This window comes from Corvus cornix, chromosome 3 (genome assembly GCF_000738735.6).
Source record: "Corvus cornix cornix isolate S_Up_H32 chromosome 3, ASM73873v5, whole genome shotgun sequence".
Classification (NCBI taxonomy): domain Eukaryota; kingdom Metazoa; phylum Chordata; class Aves; order Passeriformes; family Corvidae; genus Corvus; species Corvus cornix.
In genome coordinates this window covers 11954140-11973133 of record NC_047056.1, presented here as the reverse complement: position 1 = coordinate 11973133, position 18994 = coordinate 11954140, and the positions used below count along the sequence as shown (strand labels likewise).

General features: G+C 51.3%; 2 protein-coding genes across 6 annotated transcripts; one reads left to right on the top strand and one right to left on the bottom strand.

Moving 5' to 3' along the window:
* Positions 1-188: 188 nt before the first annotated feature.
* On the top strand, positions 189-17670 carry LOC104696631 (ninein-like protein). Of its 4 annotated transcripts, none has more exons than XM_010411038.4 (14): positions 189-304; positions 1609-1786; positions 2021-2157; positions 2241-2378; positions 2637-2775; positions 3864-3974; positions 4530-4619; positions 5082-5090; positions 6588-6684; positions 7232-7299; positions 12544-12795; positions 13792-14004; positions 14647-14763; positions 14856-17670. In XM_010411038.4, exons 3-14 carry the CDS (start codon positions 2090-2092, stop codon positions 15042-15044), a joined length of 1491 nt encoding a protein of 496 aa, XP_010409340.3. In that variant the 5' UTR covers positions 189-304; positions 1609-1786; positions 2021-2089; the 3' UTR covers positions 15045-17670. The 4 variants fall into 4 exon arrangements, with proteins under 4 accessions (XP_010409340.3, XP_010409342.3, XP_010409343.2 ...); XM_010411039.4 differs by lacking the exon at positions 189-304 and adding an exon at positions 311-423; XM_010411040.4 differs by lacking the exon at positions 5082-5090.
* On the bottom strand, positions 16230-18747 carry GINS1 (GINS complex subunit 1). Of its 2 annotated transcripts, none has more exons than XM_039568492.1 (7): positions 18638-18747; positions 18278-18342; positions 18075-18170; positions 17695-17785; positions 17395-17511; positions 16935-17009; positions 16230-16676 (listed from the first exon to the last, which is right to left on the bottom strand). In XM_039568492.1, exons 1-7 carry the CDS (start codon positions 18710-18712, stop codon positions 16608-16610), a joined length of 588 nt encoding a protein of 195 aa, XP_039424426.1. In that variant the 5' UTR covers positions 18713-18747; the 3' UTR covers positions 16230-16607. The 2 variants fall into 2 exon arrangements, with proteins under 2 accessions (XP_039424426.1, XP_039424427.1); XM_039568493.1 differs by lacking the exon at positions 18638-18747 and adding an exon at positions 18419-18558.
* Positions 18748-18994: the final 247 nt, after the last annotated feature.

Below are 18994 nucleotides of genomic sequence, written 5' to 3'. Positions count from 1 at the left end.
TTCGCTAGGGCTGAGGAGAGGAGCAGGATCGACTCCCTCTGCCTCCCGGCGCTGCTCTTCCCAGTTCCCCCCAGGAAAGGCAGCCAGGGGGCCGGACGGGGAGGTGGGCGCGACCTGCGCATGCGCGGGGCGGCAGGGCCGGGGGAGGCGGGGCCGAGCCGAGCCGAGCCGAGCGGGGCCGAGCGGGGCCGAGCCGAGCCGAGCGCGGCCGAACCGAGCCGAGCGGGGCCGAGCGGGACCGAGCCGAGCGGGGCCGATCCTGCAGTGTCTGCATCCCTGCGGATGCATAACCCCGTTTTCCACGGTATGTCAGTGTTTCTTAAGGAGCCAAGACTCAACAATCCATGGGATGAGGTTTGTAAAAAGGATCCTGGTTGATGGCCTTGATCTGCAGCTCCGTGAGGTGATTTCCAGTAACCTTGGGTAAGGAACAATAAGTCATTGCCAGTCCCCTGCAGAGGACAGTTTCAGACACAAGTCCAGACATCCATCACACGTTTAGAAAGGTTTCTCCATCCATTTCCTTTCCCTTCCCCCTCATAAAAAGGAGAACAGATTTTACTCAGAACAATTCAGGCCGAGATACTTCTTTTCACAAGTGGGTGATTTAATAGAAATCAGTCAGGCGTCTGAGGGTGGTGACCTGGGGGGAGTTCTTCACTTGCCAGTCAGTTTTTAGGTATGGTTTGTACTGCAGCCGCTGCGTGGTGACTGAAAGGCTCCCTTGGGAACTGCCTGAGTAGGAGCAGCCCCTGCTCAGGTGGTGTGGGATGGTGATACACAACAACAGAGGGCTGTTGAGCCTCGTCTGGTTATGGCAGGGAGAGGGATGCACGTCCTCGCAGAGGAAAAAGATCGCTCCAATTTTAATATTGATCTCAGAAGTGCTGATGTCTCTGCACCTCACATGTGACACAGATTGTCCTCTTTTAAGTGCATGAACAAGCTTCATCCACATTTTATTTGTTTGATGTAAAATGCTTCTTTCTCCTTAGTGCTTTCAATTCCAAGGACTGGCAAGGCATTTGCAAATGCTTTTGAAGTAACACCACATTAATGTGCTAAGGTGGAAGTGAATCTCTGATTACCCTGACAGCCAGGACAGCTCAATGTAGGACCTTGAGCAAAAAAAAAAAAAAGAAAAAAGAATTGTTTCAGGTTCTTTTGGCTTAAGATTTTGAGGTAACAGCTCTCAGAAGACAGGCTTCTTCCAAACCTGGTACAAAACTGGTGCTTTTGGAGATGCTATGGGTTCTGTACCAGCTTTCTGGGTTCTGCTTTTGGTCAAACAAAATGTTGGCTAGCAGTTCCCATCTGGCAGTTCTCACAAGACCCTGTATATAACTTTCAGTGCTGGTCTTTCTGTGGATACTGGGTGTTGATGGGTTAGCAGGGAGACCAAACTGAATGGTCTGTGCCTGCAAACCTGCTCCTTGTAGCTGCTGTGGGGGCAGCTCAGGACATCTCCCTCCTGGCAGCTTGGGGTTGTTTCTAAAATGTTCTTCAGCATTGATTTGTTCTCTGAAGTTTCCTTTCGGTATTGAAAACCATTTGTTTTCTTCTGCCAATTTGGCCCCACTGACTTATTCCTGCTGGTTTTTTCCTCAGCATCAGAGGGGAATGCTCAGGGAAGCAGCCTGTCCTTCTGGCCAAGCTACCTAAGCCCACATCGCTTCTCCAGCATCAGCAAAGGCACTGGATTTGTCAAGCCTCAACTTGCCACCTGAGCCCTGGAAGAACTTAGAGGAGATCCTCAACATCTCTGGTTCTCCCTGGATCAGTGGTGGTGGGTGAAGTGAGCAACTGCCTGGGGTGGGAGAAGTGCTTGCAGCCAGGTTCAGGATGGGTTTGGTCACCCCAAGGCTGGGGGAAGTCTGAGGTGGATGTGATCTAGGCTTATCTGTGAGATGGGAGGGCATCCCTGAAAGATTGGAGGGTGGTCAGATAGTGTGAGTACAGAAATCCTGTTGGAACTGTTAGAACAGAGAGGAAGTGCTCTCAATCTGTGCTGTTCTTGCAGAAGCAGAGCAGCAGCACGGAGGAGCAGGTGAACCTGGCAGGGCTGCCTGCAGCTTTGGACAACACACTCATGGTCCCCAGGAGTGGCCTTCAGCATGCAGCTGGCACATCCTATGGATACAAACTGCAGTGCCTCTGGTAAGGGCACTGCTCCCTGTGAGGAGGGCCCCTCTGTGGGCTGTGTGAGGGGCCTCCTAATGCCCTGCTCGCTCTGTCTGTAGGAGCCAGGTGAGGAAGATCGCCAAGGAGAGGGACAAGGCGAGGCTCAATTTGGAGAAGGCAGAGAGACACTGCCTGCAGCTGGGCAGGGAGCTGGATGAGCAGTACATCGCTCTCGAGCACACCCAGAGCAAGCTCAGGTAGGAGGGGTCCTTTTGGTGGCGTGGAGAAGATGTGCTTACACATCCCAGTGTCCCTTTTGAATCTCCCACTTGTTTTGCCCATGTGTCAGTGGCAGGAAAGTCCTTGAAGACCCCTTTCCACCTCCTATGGTCTCAGCATCCTTCCAACCAAACTCTCATCTCCTGCTTTGTGCATGGTGAGAGAGGGTGTCTGTACCTTGTGGCCATCCAGGAACATGCTCTGTCTGTCCCAGCCGTGTTGCTTATTTTCTCCAGGAATTTTCAGGCAGAAATAGAGGCAAAAGAGCTGCTTTTGCAGCAAGCAGTGAGTCACCAGGCAAAGCTGGAAGCTGATACACGGCTCCTCCAGGGCAAAGAGGCCAACCTGCAAGGGAGACTGAACCATGTGATGAAGGTAAGTAAAACTGCCTTGGATGAAACATCTTCACTCCTTCAGAGGCGGCAAAGCAGAGGTGGTGACAAATATAGATAGTTCATGTTGCTCTTGTTGGGAAGGACAGGAATTTTATGCAGAAGAATCATCAGCCACATCCATACAATTTTATTAAATACAGAGCTTGTTACCTTACCATGACATTACTAAACTGCTGTGTTGTCTGTTGGGATTGGTTTGACCCTTGGTAACATCTGAAAACACAATGACCAAAGCTAAAATTGTGCCAGGGACCCTGCTGAAAGCAGAGATGGTGATGTCTGCATGCCCAGTTCTGTTCAGTGTAGAAGTACAGATGGAGATAGCTGAGGACTTGCTGCCTTGGTTAGCTGTGAGGGAAACCACACAGCTAACAGTGTGCTCCCACAGTTTTGGGGAGCAGAAGAAGAGATGATACTGTGGGGCTGTCTAGCTCTTATTCTGCAAAACCCACTCCTGTCCTTTGGAGAGATGAGCCTAACCCCAGCCTGTGTGATATCAGAAGTGTGCTGTGCTGTCGTGGTTTAGGAATGGTGCTCCCCAATTTAGTTCTCCTACCAAGGCTCTCCAAACCACACTGCTGCTTGCTCACTCCCTCTCCCTGCTTTTCAGTGGCTGGAGAGGAGAATTGAAGGCACAAAAGGCAAAGATCACGGGTTGAGATAAAAACAATTTACTGGAAACAGCAATGAGATAAGAAACAACCAGTGACAGCAACAATATTAGTAACAAAAGTGTACAAAAGAGAGGGTGATTCACATGCAGAATGCAGAGCAGCCACATTTTCCCTGGGAGGAGTGTCCTTCTCCCTGGAAGTGACAGAGAGTCCCTTCCCCCTGTCCCCAGCAATGACTGAGGTGGTGCAGAATAACATCTGGGCTTTAGCCACATCCCCTCCCGGTTACTGCAAAAGTCAGCCCTGTCCTGGCCAAAAACAGGCCATGCCCAGGGTCTTCTGAGAGCTGTGCTGTGTTTGGCATGCTGATGTGTCCTGCTGAGGACCTGTGGCTGATACCCATCTTGCCATGTCAGGACCCGCTGCATCAAGGAAATCTCCATTTTATCTGCAGGAGAACTCACAGCTGCAAAACAAGGTCACGGAGATGGCTGAGAAACTGTCAGCCTCTGAGGAAATGGTGTTGGAGCTGCAAAAAGAGCTCAGCCGCATTGTGAAGGATAAGGTAACCTTTCTCTGTTGCAGTTAAATAGGAACTTTTCAGGAATGCATGAAAAAATTGATCTTGCATGTTTTGGGTCAGTAGTTATGGCCTCCCCCCTCTGTGAGCTCTCCTGCACATTAATGACAACTTGGAAGCTGGGGAAAAAAAAAAAAGGGAAGTGAGGAAAATTTCCAGTTGTAGAGAATTCTACAAATCTGCATTCTTCAAGTGAAAACTTTATAGAGTTTGGTTTCCAGAAAAGTTTTATTTTTCACTAGTATTGAAGTAAAGGGTTTGTTTTAGTGTCTTTCACTCCTAAAATGAATCTGGGGAAGGAAATGAGTCTGTGTTCTTGTTAGCCAGCAAAACCTGCCTGTAGTTGGGTGTCTCAAATATGGAGAAAAATGTTTTTCTTCCTCTTTCTGACCATCCCACAGGTGATGGGTCCCGTAGGGAGCCTTCTGTTGAATCTATGGGTGTAGCACCATGACCCCAGTGATTTAGTAGAGCTTTTGACTCTCCATTTGGAGAGGTGATGATTTTCTTGATGAGAAGTGTTTCCTTGTGCTTGCACAGCTGGAGCAGGGGGAGCCCCACAGCCCAGAGTTCCTGAAGCAGAGCGAGCGCTTTGCTGAGATTGTCCTGGAGTACGAGCAGCAGTGCCAGGTGCGTGTGGGCAGCTCTCCAGCAGTGCTGGGGTGACAGTGCTGCTCTCTGCAGCACATCTGTTGGGCACATTGGTCTGGGAGAGTGGAAGGAGGCAGACCTGATCATAGGGCAGAGGGATCCCTCTTACCTTGCACAGAGTCCTGTCTCCTCACTCCTGAAGCCCTCCATGGGTTGTTTGCCTTGCTGGGATTTTGGCAGGGGAGAGTAGGGGTGGATCATAAATTCCTTCCTGCTTGTAGGCACGAACTATTTTGTTAGGGAACCATGTACCTCTGTTGTTAAGGACAGACCATGCTGGGCTCTGCTGGATTTCTTCTTGAGCACAAGGAGAAAGCTGTTCTTCTTATCTGGAAAGCTTATTAACAGCTAAAGTCTTCTATCTTTTTGTTTTTCCCTTCCTTCTCCTTGCCCCCACTTAAAAAAAAACCAAAAAAACTTGTTGCTGCTGAACTCTGCTAGAGAGTCAAGGTGAGCTAGTCCAGATATGTGGTGTGTGTGTGTGGTCCAAGAATTGGTGCTGTGTGTATTGTATCTCCTGCAGGGTGCTGTGCTCCTTCCCAGAGCTTGGGGCTCTCCGGGGCATGAGCACAACCTCTGTTTCCCTTCTCCCATTTTTCACTTGTGTATCTTGCATGCTGTGGGTTGCTGCGTGCTCTGTTCTGTGAGTCCTGTGCTTGTCACATTGCCCATTTGTTCCCAAATGCTGTGTGTGGCTGGGGAGCACCACTGAGTGGGGACAGTGACAGTCACATCCCCCCAGCAAGGGCTGAAATGCAGACTTCCAGCAAAGCCACTCCGTGGATGCATCAGGCAGCCCCTCTCGAAGCTGTAATTAAAGGCAAACATTCTGAAGCACTATGCAGTGCAGCATTGCTCCAGGTGGCACCAGAGGGTTGAATATGCTTGGTGCTGCAATTTTTCCTCCTGTTTGGCAGCCCCAGAGTTGTCCATGAGAATGCTGATGGATGGAAAGGTTTGACCTTAAGGCTTCACCCTCTGAAGGCACCCACTCGTGTTTATTCTTTACCCTCATTGAATGCTCACAGCCCCCCTTTCCTGCTTAGAATGGAGATGAAACAAACTGGGTTTGCACTGATCTACATCTGCTCAGTAATAATTTATTAATTGGGAGTATCCTAGTTCATAGTCTCTTGCAGCACATCAGTTTTCTGGGTGGCAAGATATGGGATGTAATTGGATGTCTGCTCAAAGTGGACAGTCCAGAAGAAGGCAGGATGCCTTGTATACTGTTGCTTCCAGTACAGGATAGAGGATGTGAAGTGAAGCAAGCAGCTGCCCATCTCCAGACACCTACATGGAAGTGGCTCATTGCACTGGTGTGGTGGCTCATCACTTGGAGTTCAGCTGTGGGACTCCTTGCTGGTGGAATGGGATAAACTCCTGTGCTGGCCTTGGGGTGTCTCTGGCACCAGGAGACCAGCAGGACCTGCCTCGTGCTGTGCTTCCCATGGGATCAGCATCTTCTTGCCTTGTTTTATTCCTTCTGCAACCTGGAAATGTTCCCTCCCAGAGGCCTGTGGGCCTGGCTTCCCTGTAAATCCTGCTGGTTGCCTTGTCTGTGTAGAGTAGTGCTTGTTGGCTGGTCCACATGCCCACAGGAGTGTCCTGAGGATGTAAACACAAACCTCTGGGCTCGTGCTGAGATCTTGTTTCTTCTGTTTTGGATTCTACCAAGGATTATTTAGGTCAGGAGGGTGTCAGGAGGCCCAGCCCTCTGAGGTGTCTGCAAAACCCCCTGGCTTTGTGTGCTTTTGCATTCAGGGGCCGTTGCTTTGTGCTTTACAGTGTCTAGTGATGGTGGTCTTGGAAGTCTGGGGTTATATTTCTTCTTTGGCTCTTCTAAATTCTCTCATGTCTGCCTTTGTTTGGGAAGGCTGTGCTGGAGCTGGGGGAGGCCCTTCATGTTCTTGATGCTGCTGGAGCTTTGTCCTGTGTTTATTTCAGGTGCTGTACGACCAGAATGGAGCACTGCGAAGGGAGCTGCAGAGGCTGCGCCTCCAGCTGCAGGAGAGCAGGGCTGAGGGAGGGCTGCCAGCAGCAGGTAACATGCAGGAGGGCTCAGTGCCCATCTTCTCAGCAAGAACAGCGTGCCCTCTGGATCCAAGTTAGCATGGGAGTGCGGGGAGGCTTGTTGTGCCTGAACTGCTGCTACCAGTTCTGGTACTGGGCAGCTGTGGGAGGGAAGAAGAAGAAGATGGGTGGTGGGGAGGAGGGAAATGGGGAAAGGAGGCTTTCCTGACTCAAGAGCTGGTGATGGTAGCCTGTGCACTAGGCAGCTACAGTGAACAGGCAGATTTTTGGTGTCGAGGATGTTGAGGGAACACAATGCAATAAAGAGGAAGTAGCCCCAAACTGTGGGTTGGAGGATTCAAGTTGAACATTAGATAAAAACTTCTGGCCGAGAGGGGTGATGCAACCCTGGGACTGGTCACCAGATAGATGGGGAATCTCCATCTTTTGGGGTTGTATGGACTGGATGAAGCTGCAGCCATTCTGATCAGTCCTGTCTTGTAGGCCTATCCTCACAGGCTGCTCTCTGCCAGCATACCCCTCTCTAAGCCCTCGTGTTCCTACTTCTGTGTTTACAGAGATGTCGCTCCCAGTGGAGCAGCTCCAAGAGCAGCTGCAGGACCTGAAGGTGCAGCTGGAAACCAAGGTGAGTGGGGTGGGGGGAGATGTCCTGACTGCTTGGTAAGCACAACTGCTACAGCGTGACTGAGAAGACATCTGCTCCAGTAGGGTTGCTGGAGAGAGAGTTCAGGCTTGGGAGCAGGGTGGTACCTCATCACTCATGTGGGGTTATTTCATGTGCTTCTCCAGCCCATCTTAGCTGGTAGGAGGGTTTGGAGCCCTCACTGTCTGGCAAGGGCTTTGTGGAAATCACTGTCACCTTGTGAAATGTTTGTGTGGGTCTTTTGGGGAACGAGAGATCACTCAGTGTTGCTGTCACAGTAAAATCAGGGACAGGACCAAGAGGAGAAGCAGCCAGGTGTCTCCTGATGGCAAGGGCTGCATCAGAGCCCTGTCACCCTTGGCTTGCAGCAGGCTTCTAACCTGCTTGCTGTAAGGTGACAGTGTGAACCCAGTCCCCTCTTTAGACAGCCATGAATGCTCATGGGAGAGGCCTCAGTTTCCACATTTACTCCTTTTGCTGCTGAACTGAGAGGTCAGTGATGCTTGCTGGGTTTCTGTTGCCAGCACTGCAAGAGAAAATCCTAAACTGCCACACAGGTGACGGAACGGTTCAAGGAGCACAAAGGTGCCTACAGATCTTCTGCCTGCTTTATAGTCCTGCCTTTGTGCACATCAAATCCTGGAGTTTCTGGTGTTCACAGGGGAGCTGTGGGGAGCAGCAGCTTCTCACCACCTCATCCTGACAAGGGACCGCTCTGCAGTGGAGGAAGGATATGAGAAGCAGTGGCAGATGATGCCCTGGCCTCTCCCTTCTCCTCTCTGGGGTTCCTTGCAAACAAGGAGAATGGGGAGGACTGTGCTAATTGCTGGCAAGAAATGGGATCTTGTTGTGTTAGAGACTGCTGCATGAGACTGATTGTTGCCCTAAGTTCAGCAGGGACCAGAAACGCCTGAAGAGAGTCGCCTGTTGAGTGGGGCCAATAGATCAATCTGAATTGGAGCTCTTGGAGGAGAGGAAAGCTCTCAGGAGCATGGTGCTAATATCCCAATTCCATCTCCTTCCAACAGATAAACTGTTATGAGGAAGAAACAGAATTAATGCAGAAAAACTTTGAGGGAGAGGAAGGACAGTGAGGAAAACTTCAAGGCTGAGATGTGCAAGATGGAAGACCAGAAAAGAGATCTGGAAGAAACAGTTGCAAAGTACTGGGTTGTAATTAATAGCCTGAAAGAGCAAAAATGTGAATGGAGCCTGGAGCTGGAGGAGAGGATTGAGATGGAGCAGGCCAGGGTGGGACAGCAGGACACTGAAGACATTTGCCATCCAGGGCAGCAGCTGGACCAGGACAGAGAAGAGATAAAGAGGCAGCACAGGGACAGACTGAGCCTGAGGTCTGGCACCATTCTCTTTCTGGGGCTAAGCAGGAGATCAAGGGTGCATCTCCTGCTCATACCAGAGTAGGTTGGGCTGATTTTTCACAGGGCTGGAGATCTGTTTTAATTTGGAAGAAAATCTGGCCAGTATTGCAGGGCTGCAGTTGTTTGAAGTGAGACATCTAAACTCCCCTTATAGGAGTGCTTTTATTTCAAGACTAAGTTTCCCTGCATCTTCTACAAGGTTGTGTTAGGGGCAGTGCCCAGCAAAGACTGTATCTTAAAATAGTGAGAGATATAAGAGAGCTTTCATTAGTGTTTTCTTATTACCTCTCTCAGTCCTTCAGCAAACCTGCCTCTACTTGCTAGATGATCACAGCTTGCTATCTTAAACACAGTAAAAAATATCTTAAATTTCTCCATAGAGGTAAAAGAGACTGGCTTGTGAAAGAATGAGGTTGTCACTGAATAACTGTTTATCTTCCCTTCCTCCTGCCTCTTCCCTGCTGTGTCTCCTTTTGGGAGCAGAGTTCCCCTTGGCAATATGCAAGCAGAGGATTTTGCTAGGGCATTATCCCTGTTTTAGGGCTGAGATATGGAGTAGGTGAGGGAGAAAGGAGGTGACTTGGCTGAAGTCTGTGGTAGAGCAGGGAAACAAATCCAAATAACAGGAATACAAGGCATTTAAGCTATTTTACCTTTGGTGAATGGCAGATGGACTGACTGCAGTGGGGAGCTTTCAGAGTTGCTGGAAAAGATGCGATGGGTGTGAGTCTTTGAGAAGTGCAAAATGTGTGGGAGCTTTCTGTAAAGTTTAACAAATTGCCTTGACTTTGCAACATAAAAACCCCTTTGTATTGCATCTCCAGAAATGTATATTCAGAGGCTGGCTGAGTTTTTCAAGCTGTGATATCAAACCCAGGTCAGGAAAATGGTTTTTATCTTAAGGAAGGATGCAGAGGTTGAGCATAACCAAGAGCTGTCATGGAGTGAATGCCAGCATGAGGACAGCTGTAAGGCTTTAATGCAGCAACACTGGTGTGAGAGTAGGTGATTTCCCAATGATAAAGGCTCCAAGGTGAGGCCTTCAAGAGGAGGGCACCCATGAGAGGCAGCAGTGGAAGCGTAAGAAAAAAGACCAAGTCTCTGTGGAAGCAGAGGCAGCTCAAGTTGTAAGAAAAGGTTAGTGATGAACAAGCCAACAATGTGTGAAATGCTGGCTGTTGAATATAAAAAGATTAAGGCACCAGGGTGAAATGGAAGTAATGCAGAGACAGTGAAGCTGATGGCTCTGGTTTTGGAAGGGACAAGGTGTCTGGAGAGATGTCCTCTGGGGGAAAACAGCTGATCCCCTAAGACTCAGATGAGCAAGTAGACCAAAATCTTCTGTTGCAACTTCAACGCTGAAGGAACAGATAAGAAATGAACAATTGTGTGATGGGCACGCCAGTGCAAACAGTGCAGATGTTTGTTGTAACAAATGGCCTGTTCAGTCTAGAAGCTGGAGCCAAAGTGGAAAGCATTTGTCACGGAGAAATGGAATCTTGATAGACAAGGGGATGTGCTCTCAAGAGAGAGCAAAGGTAAATGCCTTCAAATAGCAGACAGAGCAGCATCTCAGGATATAGACCTGACCTGCAGGGCAAGAAGAGGAGGAAAAAAGCTCTGGGAGACAGAGTGGTGTAACAGCATAGGAGGAAACCTGACATTCAGGCTGTCAAAATAGAGCTGAAAAGGAACAGGTTGAAACTGGAGCTGATGCATCTCAAAGATGTCATGCAGTAGTTGGAAAATGAGCTCAGAGCTCAAGAGAGTGTCAGGTTTGAATGCAAAGGCAGTTTGCAGAACTAACATGCTGCTGCAAAAAAAAAAAACCCCAAACCCCAGATGCCTTATGAGACACAGGGGTGCTTAACCCTGTGATGGTGCAGAACACTTTTAACAGCAGCTGTGTTCTTTCTGGGTGTTCTAACAGCAGCTTTGTTCTGCCTTGTTACTGTTGCAGTAGTAACACGAAGTGGACTGTGAACTAGGATACTTCCAATTCATAAATGTTACTGAGCACATGTAGGCAAATGTAAAAGCTATGCTATGTCTTTTACTGACCATGGGAGTGTGGTCAGGCAGCTGGGATGTGCTCCTGTGGCTGACTGCACACTCATCTTCTCTGCCTTGCACATGGGTGTTGGAGATGCCACAGGAAGCACAGCATGTGAATTCTGATGTAAAACTCAGAAAGCAGCTGCTCTGAGATGAGCAAACACCACACAGTCCATGGACTGGTCCTGGTGCTTCAAGGAGAGAGGAAGAACTTCCTCACACAGCTCCTCTGCATGCCACAGGCAGTGCCACAGACTGCAGTGCTGTCCTCCCTGCCAGGATGGATGGTCTGTTATCCTGCGCCTTCCCTTGAGGAATTTGGGTCCTGGATGGCTCTGGTGTTTAGCAGCAGTTATTGGCTAGGACTGTCCAACACAGGACTAAGCTTCCTTCCCACAAGTGCCAGTATTCATGGCCTCCTGGGAGACTGGGAGTACCAACAGAAATGGAAGGATAGTGAGGCCACCTTGGATTTGGGGTCACAGCTCTTGTGTCCAGCACTGTAAAATCACAGAGGCCTGACAAACAAGCTGATTTCTCCAGACGTGGCTTTATTGCAGTTGAGGAGCTGGGCTCACAACCTGGTTATCCTGTAATTGGTGTGTCTTGATGAGTCAAATCACTTTGTATCCACAGGACTGCAAAAGAATTTTAGCCAGCTGGAAGCCACCTAAATTCAGTCTGATCCTCTTTGTCCTTGTTTCCCTATATTTCCTTTCCCTTGAAAACCTGCTCCTTCTCTACTATTGTCTCTTGATTGTCCCCACATGTTTTGCCTGAGTTATGGGAAGGTTTTTTCTCAGTTTTCTTTAGTCCTTGCTGCCACTGGAAACCAAATTGGACAAGGCCAGGGAGCCAGCACAGAATGCCAGAGTAAATGGGGCTTGTACATGGTTTTCTCACTCTGCTGCCTCTCCCTGCACAGGAGACCTGTGCTGGCTGCTGGAGAACAGCTTGCTGAAGAGTTAACATGGGATGGATTTCTTCCTTAGGAAGCTTTAGATAGGTACTGGGGTCACCCACTGAGCCATAAATCTGGGGAGAGACAGGTTTCTGGTGAAGATAATCCCAAGACTCTGCTAAGCTGTCCCTCCCACTGTTCTTCATCCCTTGATTTTAAGGCCTCTGACAGCGTTGCAGGACTTTGGATGTCCCCAGGCTGTCTGCCCTGGGTTGAGCTGAGTCACCTGTTGGGGCAGAGACACCTCACTCCTGAATCAATTCAGGGCCATATCTGTTCTGGCTTGGCTTCACTTCGTGTTGCAGGCCAAAATCTGATATGAGACTACCCAAACCAGGGCTCTCCTCTGGGAGGCTGTGCTTTGCTGCTCTCTGGCCTGAGGCTGATCATATTCCTCTTCCCAGTAGGAAAAACAGGAGTGAGTTGGGTAGAGGGAAGGTGGAGGAGCTGGCTGAAATAGCAGAGTTAACAGCATTGGTAAGAAGCCATTAACCCCAGCTGACAGGCTCTTGGCTGAAGGATTTAGAAGGACAAAAACTGCACATGCTCATAGAGGAGAGCAAAAATGTTTGTTTCAAACATTCAAACCCAGTCTTGCTTTGAAGAATCAGCTTCATCTTATAACTTGTAAAGTAGTGAAAACTTGTGTGACAAAAGCCCCTGAAGGTCTTACAGAAGGGAAAGTCTTCAATGACTTTCACTGCTTTTTCTCCCAGAGGTTTGTCTCACTCCCAGAATCAAACCCACATGCTCAGTCGGTCTTTGTTGCCTCCGTTCCCACCCCAAGCCTCTTGTGCATGACTTGTTGTTTTTTTTCTCAACCTTTTCCAGAGTGAGAAGAGCAAGGAGGAGCTCTCTCACCCAGATGTCAAGAGGCATCAGCTGGGCTGTGAACCCCCTGAGCACAAGGCTGGTTACAGTGATGGCCTTGGCACTGCCCAGCTGCAGAGCCAGAGGCTTCTGGAGGCTGAATGGCTACTAGGAGCAGAGATTGCTGCAAGGCTGGAGCACCACCAGAGGCATGCAGCATGTTGGATGGAGATGCAGCTGCTCCAGCAGCAGCTCCAGGCCTCGCAGGAAACGGTGGGTATCCTTCATTTGGTGGCACACTGCTCAGTGGTCTCTGTGATGTTGGATTTGCCCTGCTTGGGGCTGTGTTGGACACCTTCCCCAGCCAGAAAAAAGTTGTCCTCTTCCTCTTTGTGGGGGACAAAGGATTCTCTCTTCTGCTCAGGTATGGCTGAAGCCAGTTCAGGTGCAGCTGGGGACAGCTCTTTGCTTGCAGCTGCCCCTGGAGTATCCCCTCTGTCCTGTGCAGGCTGGCTGGGCAGAGGGGATGGAGGCTGTGTGGAGGTGGTTCACACAGGCACCAGGAGCTGTGGTTCCCCATGGCTCAGCTGACAGAGGAGCTGGAGGAGTGGTAGAATTGGATAAGGGTTGGACAGGGATGACAGCAGCCAGACAGGGCTTGTCTGAGGGATGGGAAATGAGGTGGTCAGAGCAGAGTAACTCGGATCACCAGGACAGAGAGAGGAAAGCCAGTGTGAGAAACCTTCCAATGTGTTAACATCCCTCTCCTGCATTCTACCCTGGGGACTGGCTTTCCAAAGTAGAGCTTACCCATGCCAGCCATTCCTAGTGCAAAGCTGGACCAGACCTGCTTCCCAGTACCAAGTTTGCCCCTTGGTGTTGACAAGAAGCAGAGGACATGTAGTACAGGACATGCAGTACATCACAGCTAGCCTGGGATATATCCAAGAACCCAGGTGAGCAGCCCCCTCTGTATCTTGCCCTTGGGGCCCTTGGTGCTGGGATTCCCTCCCAGAGGATCCCTCCAGCAACTCCTGCTCCTCGCTACTCAGCAAGGGGAGCATCTCTCAGCGAAGGATCTCTCTTTTTCCTCCTGGAGCTCTCAGTGCTCTCAATCCCTTGCCTTGCAGGCTGCCCAGTGAGCACCATTCCCGTGGTCCCGAGGGCTGAGGGTGCTACCTAACCTCTGCTCTTCCCCAAAACACAGCCTGGGCCTGTCCCATTGTTGGCTCAAAGCTGTAACCAGCTGCCAACCTCTCTGTGTTACAGCTTTTGGAAGCCAAAGCAAGCCTGAGCCTGGCCCAGACCCAGCACGCTCTGCAGTTGCAGCAGGCCAAGGCCCAGATAAACAACATGGTGCCAAAGAAGCAGTTTGAGCAGCTGCAAAACACCTTGAGAGAGGAACAATGCAAGACTCAGCAGCTCCAGGAAAGCCTCCAGCAGCAGGCTGACCAAACATGCAGGCAGCTGCTCAGGACCCAGGTAAGCAGGGAATTGCAGGAGCTCAGTCAAGGGTACTGTGAAGGGAACACTGCTGGCCTGGCAGCCTGAAAGGCAGCTGTGCTTGAAGCCACCAGAGGTTTGGGTGGAAGATGTTATGCATAAAGAACCCACATGGAAAATGCACTTCCCTTCAAATTCAGCTGCAACTTTAATTCCTCATGAATCCTCCAGTCACCACCCTGCACTCAAACAGGTGGGTTCATCTCTAGGGCACTGAGCAACCAGGTGTTGGGTTTTTGTGAGTTTGTCTTCTGGGCAAAGATAGAGCAAATTATAACCTAAGGAATTATAATGAGCAGGCACAAGGACTGCATCCAAGGAGACTGTCTCTCCCTGAGCTTTCCTGGACATGGCTGGGAGAGGGGAGGCCAATGGCTTATTTTTATAGAAAACATTGCTGGAAAATCTGTGCCTTAAGACTGGTTGGGTGCAGACCTAGGGAGGGTTGTACATCTGTCCCACTGCTCTTTGTGTCCTGCACCTCTGATGATCCCCCCCTGCTCTGCATCAAGGAGTGTGAGGGTCCACGAACAGGGCCCTGGGGAAGTGTACAGTGCAGGGTTGCCAGAGGCCAGGAGAGTGCTGGGACAAGCCAAAGATAGGCTTTCTTGCCCACTGCAGGAGGAACACGAGCATCTGCTGCAGGCAGCTGTGGAGCAGGCAGAGGGGCTGGAACACAGTCTGAGGAATGCTGAAGCTGTGCTGGCAGAGAGGGCAGCTCAGCTCAGAGATGCCCAGGTGAGTGCAAGAGGGGCCAGTGCTGTGTGTCCCTGCCTGTCTGGTACCCCTGCATGGGATGCTGAACCTGAAGCCTCCTGTTCCTGCTGTAGGCCCAACTCTCCAGGAACAAACTATTGATTGAAGAGCTCCGTGGAGAGAACAGGAGGTTTGCAATGGCCCTGCAGGCTGCTGAGCTGAAGCAGAAGAGCATGGAGGAGAAGAACCAGCTGTTGGAGGAGCAAGCCTCAGCTCTGAAGCAGCTTATTGGAAAAATCACACCAGCATCTCTGAGTGGATGATGGGACATCTGCAGTGGCAGCCCCTGGTCCTGGCTGGGGTTGGTCAGGTGCAGAATGGGAGGTATGGCTGGGTTGGGAAATCAGCCTTGTCCTCTCTGGTCTTGCCAGGATTTTCCTGTGCAGAAAATAGCAAATGGGGAGCCCAGAGTCCTTCAAGGAAATTGGTCCTGTGGATAGCTGAATTTTCCAACTGAAAGCAGCAGCTTTGGTGCCTTTCTCAGTGGCAGTGTGCTGTTAGGTCAGGTCTGTCTCAGGGCAGCCATCTCACAGGATTTTCTTTGGCACAGTGTTTGGTGGTGATGCAGGTGCTTCCTCTCTGCAGAAGGTTGATATTGGAGCCACAGTTACATCTCAAAAGCCAGGGCAGATGGGCTTGCAGGTCCCTGTGCTTGGCTCACTCCGAGCAGGAAAGCTGAGTTGTGGCATAAAGATGTTTGTAATGTTGCAGCACCTCCTGCCATCCCCAGTCTGCTCTGTATTTCAGTAACCTTGCCCAACTGCTGCTGAACATCTATTCCTGACAGCTCCTCCTAAAGCCTGAGCATGGGATCCAAAGCCAACCAGATTGTTGCCTCTGCAGTGAGCAGGACAGAGCAATGCTGTAGTGCCCCAGGCATTTATCCTGTTCCTGCATTCTTCCCTGTTTACTTTTTCAGGTCCAGTCTGAGATGGGGGCTAAGCAAACCTCTAGTCTTACTTAGGGCTAATGTTTTTCCAAGTGTTCTCTCAGACACTGTGCAATTAGGAGAACAAGACAGGGAAAGCAGTTCTTCAGCCTTGTTCTGGTTTTGTGCTAACTGGAATCCTTAAAATCCTCTGCTCCCTTTCCCACCCCTACTCCAAGTAGCCCCTAGGCCCTGCCAGAGCAGTGCTCTGGGATAAGAGATTCTTCAGAGGAACAGAGGCACAGCCAAGCACACTGGGAAAAACCCAGGCCCATGGCCCAGACCGCAGTGATCATTCACACAGCGCCTCAAGAAACAACATTTATGGGTCTCTGATGGGGGACAAGGCTTCATGTCTAATCCTGGAAAGAACCTTGTGCAGCCTTATCTGACACTTGGAGGAGCAGTTCTACTGAGGCACTTAAATAACCATCACACTGCAGGGTCAGGATGGCTTTGGCTGGAGAGCTGGATCAGAGTGCTGAATGAACACCACATTAACTCTTAAAACCCAAGAGACTGAGGCTGAAGCAGTTCTTTATTTTGCAACCATGGAGCTTTCCTGGCTTCTAGAGCCCAGCCAGTCGGTATCTTACTCCCACATGCACAGTGTGAACAAAGAACTACTCCAAACAAAAATGCACTCACAAACCCTGGTTGTAGCTGTGGGGCTTGGATAAAGCCCCCCCACTATCCAGGATTCCCAGGATTGCTACATTACCAGTATGCACCCTTTGCTCATGAAGAGCTGTGGTTTTAAGGCATCAAAGGCTGTTAGGAGGAGTGGCAGGGTGCCACTGCAGAAATACTGATGTGTCTGAAGTCCTGCACACACCAGAGCTCAGTCCCCATCGTGGGCAGGCCACCAAGCAAGAGTTGTCCCTCCTGTCCTGCACACTTAGGACAGAACGTGCTCCAGGACTCCTTGTCTGATCAACTGCTCGCATTTCCAGCGGGGTAAAAAGTGCTGCACAGAAACACAGAAAAACCCTCCTTGAAGTTGTTGGATTTGTTGCTGCACACAACCAGCTCTGTTTGCTGTGCTGTATTTCCAGTGCCTCATGGTACCAGATCAGGCAGAGCTGCAGTCTGGACCATGCAGACAGCACGTGCAAGAAGCTGTGTGTGCAGGGACTGGGACATGCTGCAAGGCCAGGATAAGCAGGGGGATGTCATGGGAGTGAAAGGGAAGGAAGAGAACAGACCACACTCCTGTCACAGGTACCTGGCTGTTCTTTTTCAGCAGGATGGTAGTGCCATCATCGATCTCAAACTCCCCGTGGTCTCTTAAACACCGCACCTGCAAAGTGGAAACACAGCTCTGTAAGAGTCCATTGAAAAAAACCAACCACCCCCCTTGCTAACACTCCTCAGCACAGGAACATGGTTTCTAGTTGGTCTAATTAGTTAAGCTTCTGCAGAAAGCTGCAAAAACCTCTTCCTGGATAGTTCACCCCACCACAAACTCCCTGCAGACTAGAAATGCCACCTTTCAATGTACTATGTGCCCTCAGTATGAGGAGTAAAATGCTGGCAGGCAGAGTAAAACACAGAAACCTGTGAAAACTTTGGAACTCTGAAAGGCTTTGCTTGATGAACTGAATTGGGACAGGGACGAAATGCTCGAAAAGAGATGGTCAAGAAAAGGTTTATTCACAGATAGATACCAGAAATCTTACACTTACTTCAATGTACAAGCTTTTAGGAGGTTTAATGTCCTGTGTGAGATCCAGCCCCTCCTCTCCTCCTACTGACCTCATGTAGGTAGCCAGAGACTTTTTGTACCGATTGAACCACTCCACCTGTGGACATTAACAGGGTTGTACCCACAGACGATGAACACACACAAATAAGTATTTACAGAAAAACATGTTAAGTGTCATGTTTATAGTGAGGGGAAGACTACTCTGTTTTGATTGTACTAAATAATCCTCCAGGAGGAATAAATGGAAAGAGGGGAAGAGTTTGAAACAAGGCTGACTCACTTCCTCAGCCGACATGTGGAACTGGATGGTGTTGGGCAGAACGCTGCCATACTCCCACCTCAGTGCTCGGATCCGCAGCAACCGGTCGTACCTAAGGGAAGAAATGGGGCAAACCCAGCATCTCCGCTGAGGTGAGTGCTGGCAACATCCCCAGGCAACACTGATACCTAGTAATCTAAACTTTTAAAGAACAGGAGGAAGCAGAGCCTTCTCTTTGTGGTGATATCAGCAATGAACACAAGGAGAACCAGCTCCACAGCTGCCTTGCTGCTCGTGGAAAAGCCACCTGCCCCTGCCGAGAGTCCCAACACCCTGTCCCTGGGGACCCTGCGCCGGCAGGGATGAACCAAGGGGCGGCGGCCACCCCCCGTCGCACTCACAGGTAGGCCAGGAGGCAGCGCTGGTTCCGGAGCAGGCAGCAGTGCCGGAACCGGATGAGGAAAATCAGGTCCGTCCGTCCCGACTTCGCTTCGGACCTGGGGGATGTGGGGAAGGAGAAAGAGGAGTAGGAGAAGGGCTGCGGGCCGGGGAGCAGCACCACCCGTGCTCTGCGGGACGCGCCGGGACCAGGCGCCCAACTCACACGTCCGCCTGGTTCCGCTCGTAGAGCGCCCGCATCTCCTCCAGCGCCTGCCGCAGCTCCTCCGTCTGCAACAGCGGACACAGTCAGCGAGAGCGGGCCGCCGGCCGGGCCCGCCCGGTGTTCCCGGAGCCCCCCGCTCACCCGGAAGGGCGGGAGGTGCCCGCCGGCCGCGCCCACCCCGGTGTTCCCGGTGTTCCCGGAGCCCCCCGCTCACCCGGAAGGGCGGGAGGTGCCCGCCGGCCGCGCCCACCCCGGTGTTCCCGGTGTTCCCGGAGCCCCCCGCTCACCCGGAAGGGCGGGAGGTGCCCGCCGGCCGCGCCCACCCCGGTGTTCCCGGTGTTCCCGGAGCCCCCCGCTCACCCGGAAGGGCGGGAGGTGCCCGCCGGCGGCGCGGTGCAGCTCCCGCACCAGCTCCATGCCCCGCTCCGCCGCCATCGCGCCGGCCGCGCGCGCGGGAAACCCGCCCGCGCACCAGCCAATGGCGGTAGGGGCGGTGCCGACCGCAGCCAATGGGGGACGAGGGGCGGGGCTTGGAGGCGGAACCACGTCTCCCGCGGCCCCGCCCCCGCCGTTACCTGCGCTGAGTTGTGCCGGTCTCGACGGCCGTGGGTGACAGCGCTGCGGCTTTCGGGCGCCGCTGGTGACATTCCTGGGGTCACGCTGAGAGCCCCCGAGCGGCTGAAGCTAAAATTAGAATTTCTACCGCACACTTGCCTC